Source organism: Sorex araneus, chromosome X (genome assembly GCF_027595985.1).
Source record: "Sorex araneus isolate mSorAra2 chromosome X, mSorAra2.pri, whole genome shotgun sequence".
Classification (NCBI taxonomy): Eukaryota; Metazoa; Chordata; class Mammalia; order Eulipotyphla; family Soricidae; genus Sorex; species Sorex araneus.
The window spans coordinates 212,420,857-212,440,695 of NC_073313.1; the positions used below are offsets into that span (position 1 = coordinate 212,420,857).

The 19,839-nt window shown below is 39.7% G+C and overlaps 2 protein-coding genes across 3 annotated transcripts in view; one reads left to right on the forward strand and one right to left on the reverse strand.

Annotated features, from left to right (window-relative positions):
* The window catches only part of PLEKHA3 (pleckstrin homology domain containing A3), a 35,215-nt gene extending 28,577 nt beyond the window's left edge, over nt 1-6,638 (forward strand). Inside the window, exon 8 of one of the 2 annotated variants that reach the window (XM_055121017.1) lies at nt 1,159-6,638. In XM_055121017.1, coding sequence (XP_054976992.1) covers nt 1,159-1,286 — 128 coding nt within the window. In that variant the 3' untranslated portion in view covers nt 1,287-6,638. The remainder of the gene's footprint in view (nt 1-1,158) is intronic. The other variant, XM_004601196.2, reaches the window with a different exon arrangement.
* A 7,950-nt stretch (nt 6,639-14,588) lies between these two features.
* Nucleotides 14,589-19,839, reverse strand: part of TTN (titin) — a 289,480-nt gene continuing 284,229 nt past the window's right edge. Inside the window, exons 308-313 of the mRNA XM_055119737.1 lie at nt 19,532-19,723; nt 19,255-19,411; nt 17,120-17,808; nt 16,875-17,028; nt 16,039-16,338; nt 14,589-15,897 (exon numbers count right to left, since the gene is read on the reverse strand). Coding sequence (XP_054975712.1) covers nt 15,599-15,897; nt 16,039-16,338; nt 16,875-17,028; nt 17,120-17,808; nt 19,255-19,411; nt 19,532-19,723 — 1,791 coding nt within the window. The 3' untranslated portion in view covers nt 14,589-15,598. The remainder of the gene's footprint in view (nt 15,898-16,038; nt 16,339-16,874; nt 17,029-17,119; nt 17,809-19,254; nt 19,412-19,531; nt 19,724-19,839) is intronic.

The following is a 19,839-nucleotide window of genomic DNA, read 5'->3' on the forward strand; positions in this document are numbered from 1 at the left end:
TTTATAGTTGCCAGTCTTGGTTGAAAATGTTTATCTTTGAATATTCTTCTCCTTTATTTTGTTTTGTTTTGTGCCTGGGCCACATACCTGGCAGTGCTCAGAGATGACTCCTGACTCTGTGCTCAGGAATCAATCCTGGTCAGCTTGGGAGACCATAAGGGGTGCTGGGGATCGAACCTGGGTCAGCCGCATGCAAGGCAAGCGCCTTACCTCTGTACTATTGCTCTTGCCCAGATACTCTTTCTCCCTAAAAGAAACAATTCCTTCTATTATAAGATAGATTTAAAAGAACTATAACTAGTGAGTGGTCAGTGTGGAGAATGTGTGTGCAGGCAAGTCCAGTGGGAGGAATAGCTGCATGTTCTGCACGTTGCAGCCCTAGTCCTGTTAGGTGCATTCCAGATGGAAAAAGGGGGCCTTCTGGTGTGAGCCACCTTGTAAGCTGTGGTCAGTGTCTCTCAGATTATTTAGGAGGCCCAGAAGCTGGGGACCCCCAGGGTTGCAATGATGATGCGTGGGATCAAACTGTGGTCAGCTGCACACAGGGGATTGTGTCTCTCTGGCCTGCAGAAAGTCTTGTAATGAACGAGGCAAGACCTGAATTAATCCCTCTTCTATTACCAGTATATTTACCACAGTTAGCTAGGTTTCTTTGTCTAGTAACAAGGAAGTTAACAGTATTAGAATGACCTGACTGCAAAAGCAATAGTAAATGAAAACTAAGTTCATCTCAGCACTTAAATGTATTGACTGCCCAGTGTATGCTAACCACAGTTGAGGCAATGGGCAGAAAAGATCTCTACTTCAGTTTCCCGATCTTTCTCAGGGACCCTGAGGTTTGTCATTTTGTTGCTTTGTTTTCTGTGTGGGTGTTACTCTGGGGTCTGTGCTTCTGGCTCATTCTCTTGTGCTGCTCTGGAACCAGGCTTGGCTTCATGCAGCAGTAAGTGCCTTGACACCTGAATCTCTCTTTGGCCCCTGGAGTTTTTCTTGATGACTGCCAATAGATGAAAAGCTGCATTACATTGCATTTCTATTAGGAAAATAGCTGGAAGCTAAAGGAATTTTATAACCCTGAAGTGGAAATTTGAAACAACCTTCGCAGAAGACTGTAGTTAATGTTGAAGGATGTTTACTGTCTTAATGAATTTCTTGTAGGACCTGTTCACTGTTCAAGAAATACACTTAATGGAGACTTGGCATCAGCAGCCATTCCTGAAGAAAGCAGACTTATGGCCAAAAAAAAATCAGAGTCAGAAGATCCTCTTCCATCCTTCTCTTCCTGAGGAAATGGAAGTGTCCAGCTTCCTTGAAGTATTGCTATGCAAAAGCTGCTGTGATTAAACTATTGTTATAGGGAGTAGTTTTTCCCTTAGGACTTCTCTGCACTTTATAGAATATTGTAAAACAAACTGAACAACCCACATACTTTTGAGTGTATTTTATCTTTATATAGTTTATTTGCAAGAGTATTTTCCTAATAATTCCACAGTGTGAATGTGCATCTGTTTTTCCTTTTTTTTTTTTAAATAAAGATGGTATAACATTTTGACATCTCATTCGTAAGGAACAGATGTAGATATTTTTCTAAAAAAAAAAATCTGTGAGGGACTGACAATTTTGTCAGTGTGTATTGTGGTTTAGAAACATGAAATCTTATAAAAAAAGGTTTCGGTTTGGCAGAAGTCTGATGTCTGTGATTTGTGCCATGGACCAAATGGTCACTTTGCTCCAGCTCAAAATGAGTCACGATAGCAGCTTGATGGTGATTATATTGTATTCCTTTAAGCAAAAAAAGGAAACACTTCATTATCTCGATTATTTCTAGCCCAAATGCCATCCTATTCTGAGCATTGAAAAACAGAAAACAAAAACCAGACTGTGCTGTCCTTCATATGTGAAGGTGACACTACTGATCTGTCAGTACCCAGTGTTGAGTTCCAGTGCTTAATTTGTATTTATTTATTTTTGTTGCTCATCCAGAAGTGAATTGCATCCTAATTTTTATGACCTTCCAAGTTAAAGATGTGTAGGCGCCATACTTCGTGGTTTCAAATAAGAGGTGTGTGGGGTCTTGCGCTCACATCTGAAAAATCCATGGCTTTCAGTGAAAGAGAATATTATGCTTTTTTCCCCCTCTAAGGCAGACATTAAGCTGCTATTGTAAAGTATTACACTTGCAGCCCGCTAGATTACCTAGAGACATTTTTAATTTATGACTACTTGTACAAGAAAGAGATTCTGCCAAGGCAGTTACTCTATATCATTTGAGAGTAGATTGTATTCCATTAAGGAAAAACATCCCATCTTTGGTAGTGCCTGTACATACCTTTTTGTCAGTGTTTGCCTTGTAAACTGTTTTTTGAAATTTAGTTAAGAGTGACAGTTTTGTCCAAGGTCTTGGATGAGGAGCACTTTAAAGCAAACTGGTTTGGTGTTTTTAAGTTAATCATATGTTTAATAAATATGTTTTTTGCATTTAAATTCAGCATATAATATATTGTATTTTTTACATTTATCGATATTCTGTGTAGTCTTTATGAAATGTTAGTAGTATTCTTTATTACTTTGATTTTGTCTGTATGTTTGGGACTCCTGATGAATACACAAATGAGGCATATTTTAGGTTTTTTGCCCACGAGCTCTGAATAGTATGGTCTGTTTCACTTGTGGGGAAATTTTTTTTGAGTTAATATTTGGTATTTATTTTACTAAGATTTATAATCATGTTTTTATCCTTAAGTTGAAAATGGCTGTAAATCATTTATATACATTAATATGTATTTGGATAAACTGAATGCTTCTTAAAATTTGGGAATTTGTTTCATTTTATTTCATTTTTGTGGTGCTACGGATTGAACCCAGGGCATCAAAGTTTCCACATGACAGGCACGTGCTCTACCACCGAGCCTCATCCCTAACCGTCTAAAGGATCTGTGATTTTTCAATAGCACATAGGTCATTGCACTAAATGTAGTGCTTCTCAGATGCTGTATGTCATGTCTAATTTGAAAAAAAAAAGTTCACATTTAGCGAATAGTTATAGTTTTGGCTTTTTTGAACTTCATTTTCTTTGGGGTGGGAACTTGAACAATGATTAGACCATGAAATGCAGAGTGCTTCTGATAGGGAATTTTCCTGATAGTGATTTTTCAACCAGTAGGTTTATAATGAAAAGATATTATATAGGAAATTAGTTCAGTTTCCATTACTTTATCAGAAAACAAGTTCCTGAACACTTTTGTGTAAATTTAAAAAAAATAAATGCAATAGTTTCTAGTTTGAGTCATTTTTTCCCCCTTAGAAGCAGGTATTTGGAACAGGTTTGCTGGAGTCCCCGGTATGGCTTTTATTGTGAATTGCAGCCACTTTTCTTTATTTAGAACCACAATATTCCTTCTTTAGAACCACAGAAAAGAGAAGTTTTTTTCTTTTATGAGTGATTATGAATGTGTTTTTAATTACATCTAGGTCTTGGAGTGAATAAACCACTGTATAAAAGTATCAGGGAATCTTGCATTTGAAGGAATGTTTCAAGTGTGCCTGACTATTGAATTTTAAGAAAAATTTGAATGTAAAAAATTTATCATAAGGAGAATCCTCTAAAAATTTTATCTTGTGAGGGTTTTTGGTGTTTATTTTGGGCAGTCTGGGAGGCCTCCCAAGCAGTGATAAGGAAGCACTCCTGTGGCTCTTCAGGCCATAGCCAGATCATTCAATAACTGGGGCCCAAGATTCTTGGGGACCAGGCAGTGCCAAGGACCGAACTCAGGGCCTCATGCATGCTTGGCATATGTTCTAGCTCCCTGACCCATCTCCCTGTTCCTCTTGTCAGGATTTTCCATGATATACTGCTACTAGCATTTTCAAGCTTTGTCCTGGGGTAGTTGAAAAATTGGGAGAATCTTCTCTTGACATTCCAGTGATCTCAGCGAAACTAGTGGCTACTTTATTTTTTTTTCCAAATATCTGGTTGGAATTGCTAGCCACCATGATGAAAGAGGCTTTGAAGAGAAGAAATATATAAATTGACCAGATTTGAATTTTGTTATATATTAGATTGAATTATTATATTATCTTCAATCAGGATAATACTGCTCCTTTAATTTATCAAGGCAAGAGATTGACCATCTAAATTTTATGGTGCCATGGGACCTGGGCACTAACGGGCAGCTTTTTCACTGTGCCTTTTCACTTAGTATTTAGAAACTCACCACAAGATCTCAGGCAGTGTACTACTGCAGCATATTAATACTATTCGCTTTATAGCAATACCACATATAATATTGTGAATTTGAACACAATGAAGTCTACTTCTTTTATTGAATGAAGTGCCTCTTTTCAATGTGTATTTTGTTTTTGTTGGGCCTCACCCAGCCTGAGGCTTACTTCTGGGTTTGTACTCGGGTCACTTCTGGTGGTCTTGCGGGGGACCACTTGTGATGCTGGGTCGGCTTGCCTTCTGGACTGTCTCTCTGGTCCTGGATGTGTCCTTTGAGCCTAACAGTTGCGACCTGATGCAGGAGTGTTCTGGCCTGAGAGCAGCCCTCATACCTGCAGACATTCCATGACAAACTGAAAATCATGCTGGGGTGAGAAAGCTCAAGTAGGTAGACAGGGCTTTCTTTTCATGTGGCTTTAGTACCCAAGATCCCCTTTCTTTCAGTCCTACTGGATTTATAAGTTTTAAGGTTCTTATTTATTTTTTTGCTTTTTTGGGTCACACCTGGCGAAGCACAGGGGTTACTCCTGGCTCTGCACTCAGGAATCACCCCTGGCGGTGCTCAGAGGACCATATGGGATGCTGGGAATCGAACCCGGGTTAGCCGCCTGCAAGGCAAAGCCCTACCCGCTGTGCTAACTTTCCAGCCCCAGTTTTAAGTTCTTTTAAGTTGAGCTTTTTCTTTCCCCAACAAAGTTATTAACTTTTTGACTAAAGTTTTAAACAAAAATCAAATGGTACTAGACAGCCTATATGAAGAAACTCCATGCCCCAGAGACGCATATTTTCTACTCTGAGTGGTTTTAGTATTCATCTTCCAATATGAAAGTTATCTATCTTGATTTATCAATTCAGAAGTGATTTTTTAAATTCCTTTTTATGGTAGGATTTACTTCTAAAAATGGATTTGTAATTTATTAAGATAGCATTTGTGTACTGTGCTTTATTTGCTATAAGGGTATATTGTCACCATCCCAGGCCCACCACCATAATGCCAGTATCACATACACTTCCAGGGGACTCTACCCTTACCATGGTGGGTAATTTCTGGACCAGCGACCATATTTAAGGTCTGCAAAATCATGTGGTCTGGCCCTGGAACATGGTGAGATAGATGCTTAGGCTTCTCAGTGGCTGGTCTGCCTGTATTGTGTGGCCCATGAATGATACAGATATTCAAATGTCCCTTGGCAAAGACATGGTTCCCCATCCATCCTTATACTTTACTTTCTTTAAGTAAATTCACTTTTGTGTTTGGCATCTAGAGTTGGTTTTCATTGGCTATCTCTCTTCTTGCTTTATTTTGATAGAACATATAGGTAGAGATCACAGTCATTTGTCTTTTTTCCTTCTGACTTACACCCTTCAGTTTCATGTATACTGCAGAAAGGGGGGGGAAAGATTGCTTACCCTGTAACTTCTTTATCCGCACAGCTGCTGTTAGACATGGGTTGATTTTAGAAATAGGTTTTTGTAAACAGCTGCAGTAGACAAACGTGTGCCTATATTTTTTCAAATGAGTGTCTTTGTATTCTTAAGATTGCCCTCTGGAAATGGATTTACTGATGGTGGATCTTTTTGTAATTTTTTGACATGTTTCCAGACTTTTCCATAGAGGTTTACATTCATACCACAGGTGAGTGAGGGTTCCTTTTTCTCTCCTTCACCAGCACTTATTGTTTCTGACCTTTTTGTATGGACTATTCTTGCCTGGGTGGGATAATAATCTCACTATTCCTGTGTTATCTTTTTGTGGGAGGTTGGAAGTAAATAAAACAAATACTTGTGCTTTATTTACCTTATTTAACTGGAAGCCTAGATTTGAATTATAATAGTGTGCCTTTTAAGTGATTTTTTTGGTTGTTATTGTTCTTAGAACAGCTAATGATTCTTTTGACAAGTTTTTTGGTATTTAACTGAACTATGTGTAAACCAGCAGTGAAACAAATTGAAAACATTGAGATTGATAGCAGTTGGTCTCTGACATGGCAACCTTATAGCTAATATAGCTGTAGTTAGGTATAACCTTTAATTTTGAAACATTTTCAGAGTGGGATATTTATTCCTTGAGAAAGATACATGTACTTATTTTGTGAATACTCCTTTTTTTAAAAAAAATCTCTTCCTAATGCCAAAAGGTGTGCTCTTCAAGTTCTATTATAAAACTTCTGCTTGTTTTAAATACTGTAGTAATTTTATAAATTAATAAAACTGAGCTGTGTCAACAATACAGGGGAAATGTTTCATAAATTTGCTCAGACACTAAGGATTTATGTATAGTATGTCCTGAAAGTTAGAGAGAGGGTAACCCTTTGCTTTTTGAAATTGTGACAGTTGGTTTGCTGTTTATTTGAATGGAATTGAGTAAACAGCAAGTGCTGAATTGTGGGGAATGTAGGCTGGGGACCTGGATCACATGCCTTCTATACAAAAGGCCTTGAGTTTGATTCCTAGTGCTGCAATTAGAAATGAAAATGCTACATGCTAATATTGATTTAAATACAAATTGAATATTTAAACACAAATTAAATATTTAAATGCAAATTGAATATTAAGTGGTTGGCTTTATTTCACTAGGTCAAAAGTTCTCCACTTTGGTTACTCATTAGAAACCCTTCAGGGTGTGTTCAATCTTCAGGATGTTTAGGAACCAGACAGATAGTACAGTGGGTAGGTCACTTGCCTTGTGTGATGGATCCATGTTCGATCCCCAGCACCCCATATGGTCCCCTGAGCACTACCAAGAGTTGAGTGTAGGGCCAGGAATAAACCCTGAACACCACTGGACGTCACCCCAAAGCAAACTAAATAAGCTTCTAGATGTTTAATCTGAATGATCCAGACCAATCACAGCAGAATTTCTCAGTAGTCATTGGTAGTTTTTTTTTGTTGTTGCTGTTGTTGTTGTTTACTTTTTGGGTCACTCCTGGCTTTGCACTCAGGAATTACTCTGGCGGTGCTCAGGGAGCCATATGGGATGCGGGGAATTGAACTCGGGTCGGCTGCGTGCCCTACCCACTGTGCTATTGCTCCAGCTCCTCATTGGTAGTTTTAAAACTTCTATAATCATAGTAGGTAGCCAAGGTTGGTAAGCCAAGGAATTGGGTGGTAATTTCTGTGATTATTTAGGTGCCATATGTTTATATTTGTTTATATTTAAGTATATTATGGCATTATGGTTGAGGACTATCATTTAACCCTCTGAGGGCCAGGTTAACCCTCTAGGTCCTTCTCAGCATGATCCAAGGATGGGTCTGCAGCAGTGATTCTACTTAGTAGCTTATTAGACATGCAGAATACCAGGCACCTGATCAGCAGAACCAGTTTGTCCATTTGAACATAACACTCTGGTGAGGCAGTGTGGGAGGTGGCATTTAAGTCAATTTAATTTTAATAGCATCCTATCTTTTGCTTCTACCTCTGAATAATTTCTATCTTAAGTACATCATGTATGTTCATACAGGGATGGAAAATAAAATGAGTGTGTGTGCTCATGGCTAAGTCATGACAGATTTATCTAGAGCACGTGAATTAATACAACTGTCACCATTCCCATCCACACCTGTCTCCACTTGAGAAACTTAAAGCAGTTCAAGTATGGTTACCAGACTGAGAGCTGTGCTTTCTCAATTCCTTATAATTTACTCAGCCTAGTCTCAAATGAATAAAATGGAATCCTTAAAGTTCTTTGGAATAAGCCTACCCAGCAACTATCAGAAACCTTATTCAGTAGATTGCTGTATTGGGTACCTCCCTCCTTTAAAAGCTAGAACAGTTCTTTCTTGTTATTTGTGTCTTTGTGGGGAGATTCAGTCTCCAGTGCTGGAGATTGAACTTCTGGCTTTGCATATGAAACAATTGCTCTACCACTGAACTACAGCCCAATCTTTTCTTGCTATTTCCTTGGGCTTGTAGTATTGTTTCCAGGAAGTTCTGGCTTTCTCACTGCTGTCTTCATATGACCTGCAGGGTCAGATAAGCACCCTGTTTCCTCGTTAATTTGCTGGTGTGTATAAGAGGCTCAGTCATTTCTGACCTCAGTTTTCTGCAAAGAGGAGGCATTAATTACACTGGAAAACCAAGGGGCTTAAAAACATTTTAAAATTGTTATTATTTAAGAGGAGTCACCATGTTGGATTTTGCTATCTATTCTGTCTTGAATGTGAAAGGGAGCCTTTTTGTTTTCATTATGAGTAATCACCTCTATACAGTTAGGCCAAGGTAAAGAAGTTGAACTCAAATGTATTAATCTGGTATCATTTGAAATGGAAAATTTGGATCTACATATTCAGATAAGAGGAGTGATATAGAAAAGCTTGGGAGTACAGTTTTCCTACAGTCTCGGTCAGACCAATTTAGGTCTCAAAGATATAGGACTGTCAAGCCATCCAGATTTTTATTTTTTGTGCCCCTGGCCTAAGCAAACAAATGCATCTAGCACTCATGAATGAGACCTATACTAGGTCCCTTCTTAAATGATGCCTCTGGGGAGCAGAGGGATATCTCCCTGGCAAGAAGCCTGCCATTCAAGAGTGAGATCACAAGTTTGCTTTTTGAGTCACACCCAATGATGCACAGGGGTCACTTCTGGCTCTGCACTCAGGAATTACCCCTGGTGGTGCTTGGGGGACCATATGGGATGCTGGGAATGGAACCCGGGTCAGCCTTGTGCAAGGCAAACGCCCTACCTGTTTTGCTATCGCTCCAGCCCCAGAGATCACAAGTTTGATCCCTGGCACCATCCTACATGCACCCAGGACATTCCCTACTACAAGGTTAAAGTGCAGTTCATGGTACACCACAACCAAGTGTGTGTGAGCACCACTACTAAAGTGAACAAATGCCCCCCCCCCAAAAAAAAATGTGTGAGCACCACAGTGAATTGAGTGCAACCTCCAGTCACTACACCAATAACTAAATGGGAAGTGGAATTAAAAATATAAATCTCTGTAGGTTGCAATGTTCTGCAAGGTAATCCTTAATAATGAGTGTGAATCTTGATTAAGTACTATGCCAAGCACTTTCTGGGTTCTCCATGGATTGGGGAGAGAGCTCAATCTGATGTGCACACGGTAAGTGAGGTTCTGGATTTAATTCTCCACATTACAAGCCCTAATGGCAAGTAATGCTGCATGTTTCTCCTATTAAAAACATTAACTGTTTTACATGTGGTCATTTGTTTGACCTTCACAACAGCCCATGAGGTGGATGCTGTTACATCCAGATGAGCAACAACATCAGACCATATAGAGTTTGGTAACCTACTTCAATTAGTGCTCACAAGCTAGTCAATAGAAGATTGAGAAGGACCCCCTGAGTTTTGAGTGCACATATATGATTCCTGTTATGTAGCTTTTCGTGTAGCCAGGGTCAGAGACATGCAGCAAAAGGAGTTAGAGGAGGATAGTGAAGATTGGTCACAGGTTTGGTATGATTGGATCATCCAATCTAATTAGATGAGTTGAACCAGAGATTCTTGCCATGGGTTTGTGTAGGGCAAGAATTTACCCTCTAAAACAGGGGAATGCCCTGCCAAAGAGGGGGGGGGGGCTGGGGAGGGAGTGGGAGTGGGTGGGAGGGATGATGGGGTCATCAGCGGAGGATGGGCACTGGTGAAGGGATAGATACTCAAGCTGTATATGACTGAAACACAAGCACGAGAATATGTAAACCTGTATCTGTACCCCCACGGTGATTCATTAATAAAAAAAATAAAAAGAAAAAAATTTACCCTCTAGGTAAGTTTCCCTCCCCAACCCAACAAGTTCCAAGCAGCTGAAACCTCCAGAACTCAAATCACTGCCATGCTCACGGGGCCACTCTCCACAGGCTCAGATGAGCCTCACCCAAAGTGATTCTGCTGGACAATATGATACTATATCTAGAGAACCCCAAAGCCTCTACCAAGAAACTCCTAGAAACAATAGACTTGTATAGTAAAGTAGCAGGCTATAAAATCAATACCCAAAAGTCCATGGCTCCCCTATATGCAAATAGAGAAGAAAGTGATATGAAAAAAACAATCCCATTCATAATCATACCTCAGAAAATTAAGTACCTTAAAATCAGCTTAACTAAGGAGGTAAATGACCTGTACAAAGAAAACTACAAAATGTTACTTCACGGAAAAAGAGGACACAAGGAAATGGAAACATATCCCCTGCTCATGGATTGGGAGAACTAACATCGACAAAATGGCAAGACTCCCTAAAGCATTATACAGATTCAATGCAATCCTTACAAGGTTACCCATGACATTCTTCAAAGAAGTGGACCAAACACTCCTGAAATTTGTATGGAACAACAACCCCCCACGAATAGCTAAAGCAATTCTGGGGAAAAAGAAGATGGGAGGCATTACCTTTCCCAACCTCAAACTCTACTACAAAGCAGTAATAATTAAAACAGCATCGTACTGGAACAAATGCAGAGCAGTAGACCAAAGGAACAGGGTTGAATATCCTTACACACACCCTCAAATATATGATCATCTCATCTTTGATAAGGGAGCAAGAAATGTGAAGTGGAGCAAGGAAAGCCTCTTTAACAAATGGTGCTGGCAAAACTAGATAGCTACATGCAAAAAAAAAAAAAATGGGCTCGGACCTCTACCTAACTAACACCACATACAAAATCAAAATGGATCATCAGATCAAATCAGATCAAAATGTATTAAAGACCTTAACATCAGACCAGAATCCATAAGGTACATTGAAAACAAGGTCGGCAAAATACTCTACAACATTGAAACTAAAGTTATCTACAAAGATGACTCACCACTGACCAGGCAAGTGGAAACAGAGATAAACAAATGGGACTATCTTAAAATTAGAAACTTCTGTACCTCGAAAGAAACAGTGACCAGAATACAAAGACAATATACAGAATGGGAAAGGATATTCACCCAATACCCATCTGATAAAGGGTTGATATCAAGGATATATAAGGCACTGATCGATCTCCACAAGAAGAAAACATCCAACCCCATCAGAAAATGGGGCGATGAAATGAACAGAAACTTTCCCAAAGAAGAAATCTGAATGGCGGGCCTGGAGTGATAGCACAGTGAGTCGGGCGTTTGCCTTGCACGTGGCCGACCCGGGTTTGATTCCCAGCATCCCATATGGTCCCCTGAGCGTGGCCAGGGGTAATTCCTGAGTGCAGAGCCAGGAATGACCCTGAGCATCGCTGGGTGTGACCCAAAAAGAAAAAAAAAGAAGAAATCTGAATGGCTAAAAGGCACATGAGAAAATGCTCGTCACCACCAATCATCAATCATCTGCATCAGGGAGATGCAGATCAAAACAACTATGAGATACCACCTCACACCACAGAGATTGGCCCACATCCAAAAGAACAAAAGCAGTTGGTGTTGGCATGGATCTGAGGAGAAAGGGACTCTCCTTCACTGCTGGTGGGAATGCCGACTGATTCAGCCCTTTTGGAAAACAGTATGGACAATTCTCAAAAAATTAGAAATTGAGCTCCCATTTGGCCCAGCAATACCACTTCTGGGAATATGTTCTAGAGAGGCAAAAAAGTATAGCAAAAATAGCATCTGCACTTGTATGTTCATTGCTGCACTGTTTACAATATCCAAAATCTGGAAAAAACCCGAGTGCCCAAGAACAGAGGAATGGTTAAAGAAGCTTTGGTACATCTACACAATGGAATACTATGCAGCTGTTAAAAAAGATGAAGTCATGAAATTTGCATATAAGTGGATCAACATGGAGAGTATCATGTTAATGAAATGAGTCAGAAAGAGAGGGACAGACATAGAATGATTGCACTCATCTGTGGAATATAATGTAACAGAAGAATAACACCAGGAATGGCAGAGATAAGGCCCAGGAGGCTTGCCCCACGTCTTGGAAGATGCCCTCACATGCTGGGGGGGGGGGGCAGGCAGCTCAGATAGAGAAGGGAACACCAAGTAAAGGGTATTTGGAGGACCAACTTGGATTCGGAGATAGGAGCCAAAAGTAGACTATAGACCAAACACGATGGCCACTCAATACCTCTATTTGCAAACCACAACACCCAAATGGAGAGAGAGAACAAAAGGGAATGCCCTGCCACGGAGGTGGGGTGGGGTGGGCGTTGTGGGGGTGGTGGAAGGGCTCCTGGGATCATTAGTGGTGGAGAATGGGCACTTGTGGAGGGATGGGCACTCGATCATTAGATGACTAAATTGCAAACACGAAAATTTGTAAGTATGTAGCTGTACCTCATGGTGATTCACTAATAATAAAAATTAAAAATCAAAAAATCAAAAACCCCCTTTTGAAAAAAGTGAATCTGCTGTATAATCATTCTAAATTTTAGAATTCCTGGAGTGTGTGGCTGCATTTGCAGCTGCGGGACCTCTCATACTCTACACCACTGATGTACCAAGAGTTGCACATACAAAGGCTTAATGGCTCCAGGATGTAATACAATAATCTTCACACACTTTCTTCTAAGGAAACTTCACTGGACTAGTTTTTGCAGATTATTCATAACAAACAATACAAAATTGTTTTGGTTCTGTCGGGGGACACTGTTTGGGATTTGTGGTGGAAACTTTCTAAATATGGTAGTGGGAAGTTGCAATGGTGGTGGAATTGGTGTTTGAATATTAAATGTAATGAACTATTGTGAATAAATTTATAAAAATAGAATAAAGTTAAAAAAAAGAATTTACCCTCCAGCTTCTCCATGGAGGAGTATTGTTCTTGGAAGATGAAAGGGAAAGAACCTGGCTGGTAGACCAAGGAAAAGATTCTTGTTGATCCTGCCAGAGTGCCTCAGGCATGTCCTAGGAGCCTTCTTTCTCGAAGGCCTCCCCCAGCACCCTGTGGCCACATTCCTTGTGTTGTTCTGAGACAGTGAACCTCCACCAGGGCACACACAGATTAAAGCCTGACCTTTGTTGCAGATCTCCTTTATTGGAAAGCTTGTTGGCCCTCTCCTAGGTCCAACTTGCATCAGGAGCTGGGAGCTGCACCTATAGGAAAGTGTGAAATGGTTTGTTTCAGAATTCTCACCAAAATAAACAATATCTCCAAGGAGTAAGAAAGTCAGCACACCTTTATGTGGATGACCATGAGGAATCAATCACTCTGGTAACTGCCACTCTCATTGTCAATCAGTCCTGCCATTTCTCATTTTAAGAAGGTCATAAAAAATGCTGTTAGGTGGTTGTAGATGCTGCGACTCCTGGCTGCATTCCCCATGCATGCATTTAAATAAAATGTTTTATTTAAAGTCCCTAGTTTCTTGATGCCTTCTGATTTGCTGCCCTGGCCTTGGAGCCTCTCTCACACCCTGTAGCTACCCACTAAGATGATAAAGAGGGGCCTTTCCACCATGCTCCAGGGGAGAACCAATTCTGTGGTACAGGTTTAGCTGCCTCTGGATGAAGCTGAATCTCCCATTAAGCTGACTTTCCTCTCCCCTCCCTTTTTCCTAACTGATCCCTCAAAAATTGCATATATAAGATTCTCTAAGTATTGTCAGAGCCACTGCTGAGTAAAGGAATGAAGATCGAAGATCTTTGGGAGACTAAAATTTAACTGTATGTTTGTTTCCCATTTGGTCTTTGGTACTTACATTAGGAGGTAATTATGCTTGGACCTTACATTCACAACTTGTACTGATACATTGTGGGTCAATTAGGCAAATGATCAATTTCTAAGTTTATGTTACCGACCTAATTGACGTGGAAATTTTTTTCTCATCCCATTTAAAACAATTCCTTTATAGAGATTTTTGTATTTGTGTTTTTGGTCTTTGGACCATACCTGGTGATGGCCAGGCCTTACTCCTGGCTCTAAGCTTGTGCCCTACCTGCTGCACTATCTCTCTTGCCTCAAAAATTCCTTTAAATCTGAGGTCTTTTATTCTGCAACTGGTTGGAGTTATAATTATGGATTTATTTGTATAAACTGACACAATTTGACATTTTCTCTTCACCACGCTGCTCGAGGACAGGTCTAAAGCATCTACATAATCTTTGCACTGTTCCATGTGGTGTCTTGTACAAGATATTATGACTGTATACCAATATTTTTGATAGGTTTACTTGCATTGGGTCTTATTAAAACGGGTTTTTTTTGTAGTTTTTGGTTTTGTCTTGTGGGCCACACTTGGAAGTTCTCAGGGGCTATTCCTGACTCTGTGGCTCAGGAGTGACTCCTGGCAGTGTTCAAGGAATTACATGCAGTGCTGGGGATTCGACTGGGCAAGGGCAAGTGCTTTCCCTCCTGTAGTAGCCCTCTGGATTGCTTCAAGTTATCTACGATCATTTCTGTGATTTATAAAAGTACATATATCCCAACCTTTGAATTTCACAGAAAACCACACATTTTTGAGGTGCAGATAGCTTGCTTTATTTTGTCATTACTATCTCAAGGAGGTCCAATAATTCTAACTAACAATTGAATTTATACCTGCAAGAAAAGAACTACATCAAATTGACAGTCTGGGCAATTAGTAAAATTGATTTTAAATTTAACAACAGCTTAGTTTAGTTCTTTTTGTTACAGACTTTTTCTTTAGCTGTGGCACATTGCTTAGTTGCCCTGGCTTTTCAGGTGTAATTTAAATTTAGAGCTACCACACAAAGCATTGGCTGCACCTAGTGACCCCCAAGAGTTGACACTGCTCTGGCATAGGAATACTTGAATAGCTTGGTTTCATGAGGGGATGGCCAGGTGATGTTACTTTTCCAAGCTCTCCAGGTACTCTCTATGGTCAGAGACAGTGTAAAATGAGCGAACAAAGTGTTGGCCGTTACACTTTGCTCTGGTTCTATTTGTCATGATAATTACGAGTGTGACATTATCAGAGAAAATGTAAGACGTTAAAGTGTTGCTTGCAGGAGGGTAATGCAAACATCACCAATGCCTTACATTTCTGATTTAATAGGTATCAGTGTACACATCAGGGGATATGCACAGCTTCATCTTTTAGGTGGATAGGACATCTTCAGTGGGGAATTTCTCAACCCACTGAGGCATACTTAGACATCAACATTATGTTGAGGCACAAAGATTGGTTAAATGTTGAGCAGGGTATTCGTTCCATAAGAAACTTTCTCCTGCCAACAGATAGTTTAAAAAGTTACAATGTAAAATGTCATAAAATAATAGTACAAAACTTTATAACCGTTAATCCGGCTATATACAGTATGTACATGTCATTAGAAAATGTATAATATTTTTAGGTCAATAATTGTGAAAAGATTGGAAGGCATATGTTTGAACTTTGACTCATTTAGGTTGATACAAAACTACTATAAAATATTTACAGATCAAGTAAGATTAGTCCATGTGGATCATTTATGAAAGGTTAAGAATGAGTCTGAGTCTGAGTATGAGGGCACAGGCCCTCTTAATTGGAACGAACGGTTATATTCACAGTAGCAGAGTCAGATCCAAATTCATTCCCTAAAGTTAGGGTATAAAGTCCACCATCTTGTTTCTGTACGTCCATGATGATTAGAGTTGTCAGGTCATCTGTATTTTCGATATGGAATCTTCCTTCTTGTTCTTGATTTTGAATTTTTCTTCCACCACAGGACCATGTTATTTCAGGGGTAGGCTCCCCCGTAAATGCACAGGCTACTGTTAAAACTTTGCCTTCTTCGATGCTGATGTCTGGGGGAAGAGCTTCAATCTTAGGTGGCATTCCTTTATGGTATAACAGCAAAAAAAAAATCTTAGGGTCAGTATAAACAAACATAATGATTTGCTTTAGACTGAATTTTATGTGCTCAAGACTATACCACAATCCTGGATTCTACTACCTCTATCAGTAAGTTTATTGCTCACCTCTTATGCCTCCTGTAAGCATTTCACTTGTTGAGCTTTCCAGTTTTGTCATACTAGATTTTCCCATGAAACTGCTGGAACTCATTTCTACAAATGACTCTTGCATAGAGGATAGGCTTTGAGCAGACATGCTTGCAAATTTCATTTCAGTCATGCTGCTAGCACTGGTGCTGCTAAAACTGCTGAAGGAAGCCTCCTGCTGAGAGGCAGACATTTGGATGGACTGAGAGAAGCTTCCTTGCAAGCTCATGTCACCACTTGTCCTCAATACAACCTCTCTGGAAGGTTCTTCAACGAGAGCTGTGGAGCAGAGGAGATACAGAATGAACATCAATGATATCTGGTTAATTGGTGACATGAAGAAATAGAAAACTTAAACACACACATACACAAAGAATAACTCAATCCCATTTGCTATCAAAGCATGAGAGTAAATATGTTTATACATACATTTATCATGAGCTAGCCAAGTACTCCAAGAAATCCTTAATTGCTTGCATGACATTACATATAAGTACTAGAATCACCAATGAAAAATGGTTAGTTATATAGAAAATATATCCTATGTAGTTCATCCTGAAAATGAATATAATAGGGTAGCTTATTGCTTTGCTTTGAAAGTTATCTTATCCATGTTTCTGTTTACCTATAGAGAAACCTGGACCATAAAGATGAATTAACACAGTTGCCTGAGCCTTTTATGTGTGGAAATTAATGAGCCTTCTGAGAATGTGCTATGCTCAGCCATCAGGTATACATGCCCCCCCCCCCAGAAAAAAAACTCCAAATGCATAAAATCCTAAAGCAAGAAAGGAAAATGGCTAGGATATACTTACGAAGGACAGTTAGAGAAGCAGTAGCTGAACATTGGCCACGGAAATTTTTGGCCTTAATTGTATACTTCCCACTATCGCTTACCGATGCATTTCGGATTTCAAGGGAATATAGGTTTCTGGAACGACTTACGTTAATATTTGAAGAAATAGAAATCTGAAATGAAAAAAACAAGTGTTTCTTTGAGCTCTTCAGGAGTAGATGTGCTATTACGAATCTGTCATAACACATGCACAATTGAACTTACCGGCAGATTATTTTTAAACCACTCAATGTCAGGGGATGGTTCCCCACTGATTTCACAAGAGAAGAGAACATTCTGTCCTTCATTTACGTTTTGCGATCTGGGCTGTGAGATAAAGGCTGGAGCATCTGAGAGCTCTTCGCTCAGGGTGAGATCATACTGACACTTGACAACTCCTTCACTGGTTTTGGCTATGCAGGTGAGGATTCCTTCGTCTTTGCGACTGGCCTGTTTGATGGTGAGGGTGTGACTGCTGCCTGAGACACCGTAGCGGTACTCCTCAGAGTTGGCCAGCTCGACTCCATTCAGTACCCATTTCACTTCAGTGGCACCAGCAATGTCAGCTTTCATAGTCACTTTTTGTCCATCAGTTATGCTCATCTGAGTAGAGGAGGCTTTAATCTCGGCATGAGTTATAATTTCTTCAGAAGCTTGTGAGGCTTTAGTGATTTCCTCATGAACAATCGATTTTTCCAGGGAGGTTGCTTCCGATTTCTTGACTTTTTCAGCAATCAGAATCTTTGAAGCTTCCTCTGTTACGATTTTTTCTTCAGATGTCGTCTTTGACATCTTGATTTCTTCAGACTTTAGAGCTTTTTGGGAAATTTCCTCTTGGACCACTGCTTGCTTTTGGGATGCAATTTCAGAGATCTTTTCTGTAGATAGTTTCTGTGTATCAGTTTCTTTTACTTCTAAAAAAGAAACCATTGTAAGATAAGAATTTAGTAGGAAAGAGGTCCCACCTCTTTCTTCTTTTTTTTTTTTCTTTTTGGGTCACACCGGGCAATGCACAGGGGTCATTCCTGGCTCTGCACTTAGGAATTACCCCTGGCAGTGCTCAGGGGACCATGTGGGATGCTGGGACTTGAACCCAGGTTGGCCACATGCTAGGCAAACACCCTCCCAACTGTGCTATCACTCCAGCCCCCCCTTCCTTCTGTACTTCTATAGGTGAATAGTATACAAGGTAAAAAATGTTGACTTCTTTTTGTAGTGTTGGTAGTATCTAATACTTTCAGTCCTAATTTTGGAAAATTGTCATATGTGATTTTTTTTTAGTTCAGTGCAATGATTATTTGAACAAAACTGAATATAATTTTATGATACAGGACAGAATGTTGAGAAGAATTTTCAGAGACAGGAGATCTAAATTAGTCAAAGGTGAATTATACTTTAGAAAACTGTGATAAGAACAAACTACTTTTAATTGGAGAAAATTGATACAGCTCTTTCACTGCTTTGGAAAACTAGCAAGAGCAAAGGTTTAAGGAAAAGTACCATTTTGTATATTTTCCTGAATTTATTTCTTACAGTTTGGTGCTAAGGATCAAATGAAGGTCCTTTTACATAAGGGAAGATGCTGACATTATTTTAAAAAATTATTATAGTTTAGGTTGCATATTGATGATAATTCTAATGTTTATGGGATTTTTGGGGGTTGGGGGAACCACACCTGGCAGTGCTCAGGACTTACACCTGGCTCTGCCTTCAGGAGTTACTACTGACAGTGTTTGAGAGGCTATATGGGATGCTGGAAATTGAACCTAGGGTGGCCACATGAAAGGCAAACACCTTGCCCATTACACTACCTCTCCAGCCCCTTTGTGATATTGATATGCACAGTCAATCACATCACCATTAAGATGCTCAAGACACTCCACCAATGCCCTTATGTTACTTCCTAATTTTGTTTTTAAACATTCCTGGAAGCAGGGGCTGATTCTACTGACAGGGAGAGCAGCACATTCAATTAAGCACCTAAACAGCACTTTTATTTGGTGGTGGAACTGGAGAGCTTTGGCGGGGAGGGGAAGGCACACTCAGTGGTTCTCAGAGCTTAGTGTTATTTCTCGTGAATTTTGGGCAACTATTTGTGGTCCTAAGGATTGGAACCTGGTCAGGTACCCCTTGTACTATCTTTCCAACCCATCAGTACTTTTTATGCTAATGTAAAAGTACGTGCTAACTTCATATTTCTACATCTGTGACTTAAGGGTGTTCTCGAATTAGAAAACAGTAAAAAAAACTTTGTGTATGTGTGCAGGTATTACCTGTGCCCTAGGAATAGACAGCATTTAGGAATGTTTCATAATGCTGTTTTTTTGAAAAAATGCTGGTAAGAACAAAAGCCAGCTTACCTTTTACTGTCAATTTGCAGCTCGAGGTCACAGATCCAGCTGCATTTGTTATTGTACAAGTATAAAGCCCACAGTCAGAAGCATTTGTTTTAAGAACTTCCAGAAGGAATTCTCCTTTGTCTTCAGAGAGTTTATATTTACCTCCTTGTGTAATAGCCTGTAATATGCAAGTGATTTGAATTTTAAGACAATATAATTTACTTTCTTTAGGAGAGGGAATGAGGGAAGACTTAAGTTTTCAGAAGATAAAATTAAGGAATATTTAAGCGCTGGTTACCTTGCCATCCTTGGTCCAGGTGACAGTTGGTTGGGGTTCTCCAGTAGCTTTGATGGAAAATTTAGCGGTATTGTCTGAAGAAACAGTTGTATCCTGCAACCCAGTAACAATTACTGGTTTCGAGGAAATTGGCTCAGGAGATTTGGGCTCTGTTTTCTTGGTTTCTGTTGGCTCAGCAGTTTTCTGAGCTGACTTCTTGGTTTCTGTTGACTCAGCAGTTTTCTGAGCTGATTTCTTGGTTTCTGTTGACTCAGCAATTTTCTGAGCTGATTTTGTAGTTTCCATTGACTCAGTAGTTTTTTGAACTG